Here is an 8,622-nt window from a genome sequence, read left to right as displayed (position 1 = left end):
GGAAATGAAATAAAGCTTAAAGCAATAATGGACTTGCATGGTGGGAAGATATTTGCATGGATAATAAAGTTCTGCATTTTTTGTACTGCAGCCATCCAAACATTTAGTAAAAGCACTTGGCAAATGCTAATGAATTTGTTCCCACAACAGAAGCAAAGACATGACAGCCAGCATTTTTCAAATTTAAGTGTCTAAAATTAGACACCAAAGTGTTTTTAGAACCCATAATAAAAGTGATTGAATTTTTACAACTGTGGAATACTCACAACTCTCTGCAAGTAGCTTCATTACTCATACAAACTATAAGCATTTGTGGAAGACACACGATTTTTCCCACCAGCGTGGGGAAAAAAAGCCTCATCCTGTTAACTGCCAAACTCTCGTTCATGTTCAGGGCATTGATATTTTAGTTCCTCGGTTCTGGTGCAGCAGCTGATATTGTGTCACCGGGGTTGATGCTCAGAGTTTTGAAAGTGATTCAGTGGAAGTTTTGCAGGGTTGGACCATTACTGGTTAACTGGTAAGTAATTCTATATATGGTTATTTACATCATATCAGTTTTCAGCCCTAGAGTCCACAAAAAGAAGAACAATGAAGTCAAGCATGTCTTCGGTCACCAAAAAGATACAACAGAGAGGAACCACAGACTTGCTGAATTGCAATGACACCAGATAAGCAAGGATGAAATTAGAAAATAGCTTAAATTCTCATTAAGATATGTACACAGGATTGAGAAAAAAATTCAGAAAAAATTGTCCATAATGCTAACAAGCAAAACACTTCTGGGAGGGAGGGAGGAAGGGAGGGAGGAAAGCAAGAGAGAACCTCAAATCAACCATCCTGACCTCCACAGATAAGAATCAGGTTGCTTAAAGAAGAACTTGCATTTTAAAATACGAGCTTGAAAAAAACCCATCTTTCTTAACCAGTTACTCTTCCAGAATTATATGGTTTAAAATATCTTAAGAAAATTAGATTTATCTAGCATCAAAAGCTTTTACTTTTTTCCTGTCCTGAGACAATTTTGGTTTTGATGTTTATTGGATTTTTGACCCATCTTGTTTTAGCTCCTTGTGAATCCCAACCTTTTGGATAACTCTGCCAGATACAACTTTCTTCCCAGGCTGAACTGACCGGGATACACAACATGCACAACAGCACTGCCGGAACTCTGCATGTGGCTGCAGTGTGTAATGAGACTCGGCCCGCCCAGTCACCGAGCTCTGAGTTTTCCCTGGGCGTGTTGGTGCTGCTGGCTTTCCTCATGGTGTTGCTATGTCTGGTCACCATCCTTGGAAACATCCTGGTCATCCTTGCTTTCATCCTGGACAGAAACCTCAGGCATCGGAGTAACTATTTCTTTCTCAATCTTGCTGTTTCTGACTTTGCAGTGGGTAAGTCACAGTGGTGGAGGCCTGTGCTAATTGTGTCCTGGGAATCTTAGGAGAAGCACTGGGTTTTGTTTTCTGTGTGGTTTCTTCTAAGATAACTATTTCCCAAATGTTTGTAGGGGAAGGGAAAGAATTGGTGGAAGTTGCATGGTGTATTTTAGCCTATGATTTTTCAGAAAAAAATGGATGCTTTGTCAGGTAAACAGGTAATGTTTAATGTTACTGCTTCAGGATAAAATATTACTGTGTGTGAATTTTACAGAATAACAAATAATGGAAGTTGTTTATGAAGAGTTTTGATGGAAGTTTAGATAGTCCAATTACAGCATGTATTGCCTGGCAGATATTCCATACCTGGTCGATATCTTCTGTTTCAGTCTGGTGTCACTCAATACAGATAATCACCTGACGTTTGTGATTAAATAGTGATGAATAGTATTTTTAAACATTTTGCTATACATGCTCTATCTAGAGCAATACCTTAGGAATATGTGTTTGTATAGGTAAATAAAAATAACAGTTACTAAGAAGTTTGATTTTACATGTATATATTTGTAAATAGGGACACATTTAATTTTGAACGTGTACTGAGAAAAAGTACAATTAAGACACAAATGTGATATGTAGTTGAAGATTGATGTATTGCAATATTCTGTGAAGTGTTGAGTGTCTTTGCTAAAAGTCTTATTGGGTGTGTAGAAGGATGTTTTTGAACAGTTGTGGCTATTTCATGAAATCCATATTCTGACTTGTCATATCACAAAAAAATATTTTTAAACTGTTTTTATTCTACTATTTTTTAACCACACATTTAAAAAGAATGCTGAAAGAAAAGAAAAAACTCTACTTAAAATTTATTGCTAGTATCAGAAGTTCTGTTAGGGGCACAGATTCTAATAGTCCTGTCCTTGTGATGTCCAGATCTCATATGCTTCCCCCATATGCTTGATTTCTTCTTCCAGCTTACATCTGCTTTGTTGTGCCACAGAGCTCTTGTTGTCTGCTGTGCAGTTGCATTATACAGGAAAAAAGCACCACAGTCAGCAGAAAAAAACCCCAAACTCTCAGTGGATAAAAGTGGTGTTCTGTCATCTGGTTCACAATGTAGCACCACAGTGTACAAATACTAGCATCTAGCTGGGAAGTATGAAGTAAATAATGTACTCTGTCAAAGAAGGAAGTAGAGCTTACTTGGCATTACCTAATTTCTATAAGTTTTTGTTTCTGATATTATGTTTACCAGAATGTCTAGTTTTTAGTTCTAAATTTGGTTAAAAGCTTTGCCTACATTAGAGTCAAACTTGTTTGTATTTCCATAGCTACATAATTTAGATTTGAGATATACCTAAATTATTCTTACTTTCTGCATGATCCTAATTGCTGAAAGCTTGCAGTCATTTGCTTATTCTTTGAACGTATCTAATCTATCTGATTTTGGCATTCAGCAACTTTTACTTTACCTCTGTGCTTCTGGACCTATAGCTGGATTTGAATAGTAATCTCTTGATTCTTAGTAGAGAGAGAATAACAGGAATTCTGTTATTTTTATGGAAATGGAGACTCTCAAGATACTCTTCAATACCTGTTACAGGAGTACACACTATTATGTAGTAAATCTAAAGTTGAAATCACAGCTTTTCTCCCCCCTTGAATGGTAAAATCTATAATATGGCATTTTGCTTGAAAGAGCAAGCATTAGTTGCTCTATGGATGCAGTGATTCCATTCCATTGCAGCATTCATGCTGTTCACTGCATTTCTGCATCCTAGCAAACTCCACCACTAGCTCTTCAGCCTCCCAAGGCTGCATTGTGTCTCTGTGTAGGGTGATCACCTCGAAATTCGTTAAAATAAGGTAATATTGTCACTTTCACAACATTTGTATTTAACAGCCTAAATTTAGATAGCCATGGGTACGGGTGGGTCACTCATGTATGGTCCCATGTCTTGGTGTGTTCCCATAGATAATGCCCTATCAGCTCACCACTGAAAAGTGTTTATGATCAGGAATTATGATGAAAAGAAATGTTATGCTGGGTGTGTTTAATTAACTGTGCAGTTTTTGTCAGCCTTCTGATTGTATAGTTTTAAAAATTAGTCTGAAACTCAGATTGCTATAAAAAGTTACTTCTGGAACACTTTTGGACACCGTATCACGCTTCTAAGAGGATAGAAGCATGGCAGTTGGATAATTTATTGTAGAAAGCAGTTAGTGAATTATATTGGGGGAAAAGGTGTTTTTGTTTGTTTTAATTTCAGCAATTAATACAGAATAGTGTTTACTTCAGCAGGTAAAAAAGTCAGCTGCTCCTTCCTTTAGCAGGTGATATTAACAGAAGTAATAATGATACACAATAAACACAATACACCTTTCAGAGAGGTATTAATTGTAAGAATGTTACTAGTGCCTAGTTTGTAGTAAAGTTTTCATTGGTTGCATGATAATACAAAGCCTTCCATGTGGCAATTCCAGTCAGTATTGATTTACTTTTATCAGATACCACAGAAATGTTTCTATGCTTTGACAAGCACTCCCTACAGTGCTGACTGACATGTGTGCCTGTTTTATTTTCATAGGTGTTTTCTGTATGCCTTTGTACATCCCTTATGCCCTGACAGGGACGTGGCACTTGGGACAAGGCCTGTGCAAGGTCTGGCTTGTTATGGACTATCTCGTGTGCACAGCTTCAGTGTTTAGCATCGTCCTTATCAGCTACGACCGTTTCCTGTCAGTTACAAAAGCTGTAAGAATAACATTTCTAATTATAGCTTTATATATATTGGAATTTCTATGAAACTCCGAGTATTCACTATTAACACTTGAAGCTAAATAGTCCTTCATTATTGTAGCATTTTTTTCTGAAAAATGATGATTCTTCAGTGTTGCAATGGCACTTAGAGATAGGACATTGCCTTGTCTATAATTTCGATGTTACCCTCCTGCCATCTGCATTAGAATTTATTTAATAACACTACAGAGAAGGTGGGAAGGCCAAGGTAGGAAAGGGACAGCAGGCATGTGGAAAACTTGGGCTTTGGCTGTTAGAAGAGGTGTGATGAAAACTGGATTGAGTCAAGGATATGCTTAGGCTTTATAAGAAGAGGTATGGAGGGAGATGTGGGATGGACTGGGTGAAGATCAGGTGAAGATCTGAATTACCCCAGGGGGTGATTGGCATGCGCTGCCAACAAGCAGTTGAGTGGAAACTAAGCCCTTGAAGCAGAAAGAAGAACGAATCACAATATGTGGAGAGGTAAGAGGTGTTTCTTGAGTGTTGTCATTCTTCTGCTACGGAAGATATCCAAGGTATTCAGTAATAAATATTATCATTCACCATTTCTAAGCTCTATTTGGTGTTTGGTCATAGAATCTTAGAATGGTTTGGATTGGAGGGGACCTTAAAGATAATCTATTCCAATGCTCCTGCCCCGGGCAGGTGCACCTCCCACTAGACCAGGTTGCTCAAAGCCCTATCTGGCCTGGCCTTGAACACTTCCAGGGATCGGGCATCCACAATTTCTCTGGGCAACCTGTTCCAGTGCCTCACCACCCTGACAGCAAAGAATTTCTTCCTAATATCTAACATAAACCTACCCTCTTTCAGTTCCTTCTTGTTCTGTCACTACTTGCCCTTGTACAAAGTCCTTCTCCATCTTTCTTTTTTTTTTTGTTTTAAAGTTGAACAGTAAAGTATGAAAATACCTATATCTAAGATATTAATGAAGTTGCAGAGCTCAAAATGTGAAAAATGTAAATTAAAAGGGCCTCTGCAACCCAACTGAGATCCATGTTCTTATGCAGCTAGTGATGATCTTTGTTTACATGATCACATTCTGGTTTTCTCCTTTAGGTAATTAGAATGGAGTGAGTCCAGGAGTGTGTAACATAGGGCTGCTATCCAAAGAAAAGATACTATGCTTCTTCATAGACTTGGGATCCACTTCTGACTATGCTGCAAACCTGGCTCATGGCCAGGTGCCAGTCATTTTAGACTTAACAGTTTGTGAAGTTGTTCTGAGCTTCCTATTTTCTGTCTCTAAATTGAGATGCTTGTGGTCTTGCAAATTCATTACTGCAGAACTGGAGCTGCTCACTGAGGCAATATGCTGCTTTGAGATGTAGAGGAGTCTGAATCTTCAGGCTACAGTAAAATAAAATATCTACAATAATGTGTATAACAGTGCACTACTGCTCTGTTACTTGCTGGTGAAATAGGGACAATACCCCTTGTGTCATATGAGACTGTGAAGATACTGTACATTAATATTTGTGTAGCATGCAAGTGCTACGCTAATGAATGGCATAGGAAGTGATGAGGAAGATAATAGTTCTGAGGAAAACCTGAGATGTCAAATGTTGAACAGAATGGAGGAAATAAAATTGTCCAGCTTTTCATTAACTAATCTTCTTGTGCTCTGAAAGATGCAGGGGACTGAGACATGGAAGTATGTATTGCACATACTGGCTGGGCTACTACAGGGTGGTTTTAACTCCTGTATTTCCTAACTTTGAATGTCATGATTTTAATTCTTGATATGCTGTCTAGGTAAACATAAAACCATCAAGATTTTCAGTAATGCAATGAGCTTTTAACAGGTAAAGCAAATGTTAAAATAGAATATTTAAATAAAGCATATGTGTGGGATAGATTTTTCTGCTATGGCAGGAGGAAGCAGTATTAAAAATGATGTTATCTAGTGTTTGCAGTCTCACATGGCAACCTATCTAATATAGGAAGCTTCTACTTCTGCTGTGCAGGAAGGAATTCCCACAGCTGCTTTCACACTCTGCTCAGCCTGGGCTAATGAATCATAAACTGATTCCTTACTAATTCCTTTACTAAGCGGTGGCAACAACCTATGTCCTTTCACACCTTGAAGTCAAATTGTACATTAGCCATCATAATTTTTGCTCCTCTCCAATCCCAAGTGTTAAAATAAGTCACAGAGCTACAGTGTATGAAGAACAAGACTAAGAGTTTTTTCAGGACTGTACATAGTGAAGATGTTCTAGGTGTCTGGGGAAATTACAGAACAAATATCATATTTGACTTGCTTCTGGTTTCTTGGAGACAGTTTTTCCAAAATGTTGTCTGAATATGTGATGTCCTTTTCTCTCATAGATATCTTACAGAGCCCAGCAGGGAATAACCTCCAACCCTGCCATCAAGATGGTGGCCATATGGGTCTTAGCCTTTCTCCTCTATTGCCCAGCAATCCTCTTTTGGGAGCACATGGCCGGACACAGCGCAGTAGCGGCAGATCAGTGCTACGCCGAGTTCTTTGACAACTGGTACTTCCTCCTGTGTGCATCCACCCTGGAGTTCTTTGTCCCACTGCTCCTGGTGATCTACTTCAATATGCACATCTTCCACAGCATCCAGAGGCGCCAGAGGCAAGGCAGTGTGCAGGACTGTGAACCTCCAAGGAGCAGCAGCCTGTCCTGGAGATTTTGCCCTTTGCCAAGGTCAGGGGCATCTTCTCCTTCCTCGGAAGCAGAGGACAGTGTTTCATCGCTAACGAGGTCTTGGAGACCAGCAGTGATGGCTAACTGTCCGTCTAGAACAAAAACCAGTCCTACAGCTCTCAAAAAGAACTTTTCTGTTTCTTTCCATTCAAGGACTGGGTCAAAACTGCAGCGGGACAAAAAAATTGCGAAGTCACTTGCCATAATTGTCTGTGTGTTTGCCATTTGCTGGGCCCCATACTCTTTATTAATGATTGTTCGTGGGGCCTGCCAAGGAAAGTGCATCCATAACTCCTTGTATGAAGCAGCCTTTTGGCTTTTATGGATCAATTCCTCTTTGAACCCATTTCTTTACCCTCTCTGTCATATGAGGTTTCGAATGGCTTTCATAAAAATATTGTGTCCCAAAAAGTTTGCAACATTGAGATCAGGTAACACACCTTCTCTTTAGAGAGTTAAAATAAATGTGTTAACAATTAGGTTCCTCTGTTATTTAGTGGTATTTTTTTATATGTATATTCAGCATAAACAGAGAAAAAAACCATTTGTTTACTGCAGCAGAACTATGTATTTGCCCTGATATTGCTAATTTTTAGAATTTTGTTTTTGGTTTTGCTAGAATGGCACCAGATTAATCACCATCTAGTGCATTGAAAAGAATAAAAAATTTTGCCGGATGTCCTCTTGGCTTGTGGGTTTGAGGTAGGGTTTTTTTTCCACTTTTTTCCCCCCTTTGTTTAATGTATAGTGCTGGCACTGTGAAAGAACTCTTTACAGATATCTCTGTAGAAGTTCACTGGAGGGAAATACCAGCTTTTGTACGTGTTGAAGTAAAATTTATGTCCTATTTGTGAACCTAAAGCTCTCAGAGAAGAAACAGTTCTGCTGCATTTTTGAAAGGTTATATAAATACTCACAGAAGCAGTATAATTTCATTTTATAAACTATTATGAATACAAGATAGTGCCCTGTAGTTATTAGAATTCCCACAGTGAGCAATATGCAAGGGAGTGGACTGCCTAATCTACCATATCTGTCCTTTTCTAATTTTAATACAGTTCATGCCTGGTGTTGCAGGACACAGTACATGTAAGTTAGTCATTCTGAATGATTTTCAGAGAATGAAATTTTGCATGGAAATGGAATTTTGAGATTGGTTATCAAAATTGTCGCAGACATAAATGGTTGTTAGTCTTTTCACCCATACTGTCTTTTGTCCTGACACTCTCTTTGGTCATGCTTAAATGATATTTAGTGCCAGATCTGTGCAGTATTTGATGGCCTGAAAGATAGGCCAGGCTTGGGTGCATGATCACATTCCTGTTGAATTAGCAGAGCAAGCAATGCTAAGTTCATGCTGGATTTATCATTTTGGCTGTCTGTGCGAGAATAGACAATAGCCTCTCCAGTGTGAAGCTTTGCAAGTGCAAAGGTATTCCATCAAAATGTCTGGAACAAATTTGATCTGACAGAGTGATTTTTATACTAGATCAGTCTTTGTGCCCTATTACTGTGACATTATATGGATTTTCTCTGCCACAGAACAACTATCAAACTGGATTTTTTTATCAATGAGCGAGGGCTGTATTCAATGCTTGAGAATGGGATTTACAGAGGTCTGAAAGCTGACACAGAGGTGTCTTAAGCAGCTGTTAACAAATAAAGCAGTTGAATGTGCAGTGCTGAAGGAAGTGGGTAGATGTGTTGGAGAAGGCAATGGAGCTTGATTACAACCCATTCCATGTGCCAAACCTTCTTACCTTGT

At 38.7% G+C, this 8,622-nt stretch overlaps 1 protein-coding gene across 1 annotated transcript; it reads left to right on the top strand.

Moving 5' to 3' along the window:
- Nucleotides 1-695: 695 nt before the first annotated feature.
- On the top strand, nt 696-7,890 carry LOC103761761 (histamine H3 receptor). Its single transcript, XM_008928375.3, has 3 exons — nt 696-1,394; nt 3,968-4,134; nt 6,514-7,890. Exons 1-3 carry the CDS (start codon nt 1,148-1,150, stop codon nt 7,306-7,308), a joined length of 1,209 nt encoding a protein of 402 aa, XP_008926623.2. The 5' UTR covers nt 696-1,147; the 3' UTR covers nt 7,309-7,890.
- Nucleotides 7,891-8,622: the final 732 nt, after the last annotated feature.

Source organism: Manacus vitellinus, unplaced genomic scaffold (assembly GCF_001715985.3).
Source record: "Manacus vitellinus isolate BGI_N305 unplaced genomic scaffold, ASM171598v3 scaffold_1_pilon, whole genome shotgun sequence".
NCBI classification, from domain to species: Eukaryota; Metazoa; Chordata; class Aves; order Passeriformes; family Pipridae; genus Manacus; species Manacus vitellinus.
Note: the sequence above shows the minus strand (reverse complement) of the source record. Positions and strands in the feature narration are given on the sequence as shown.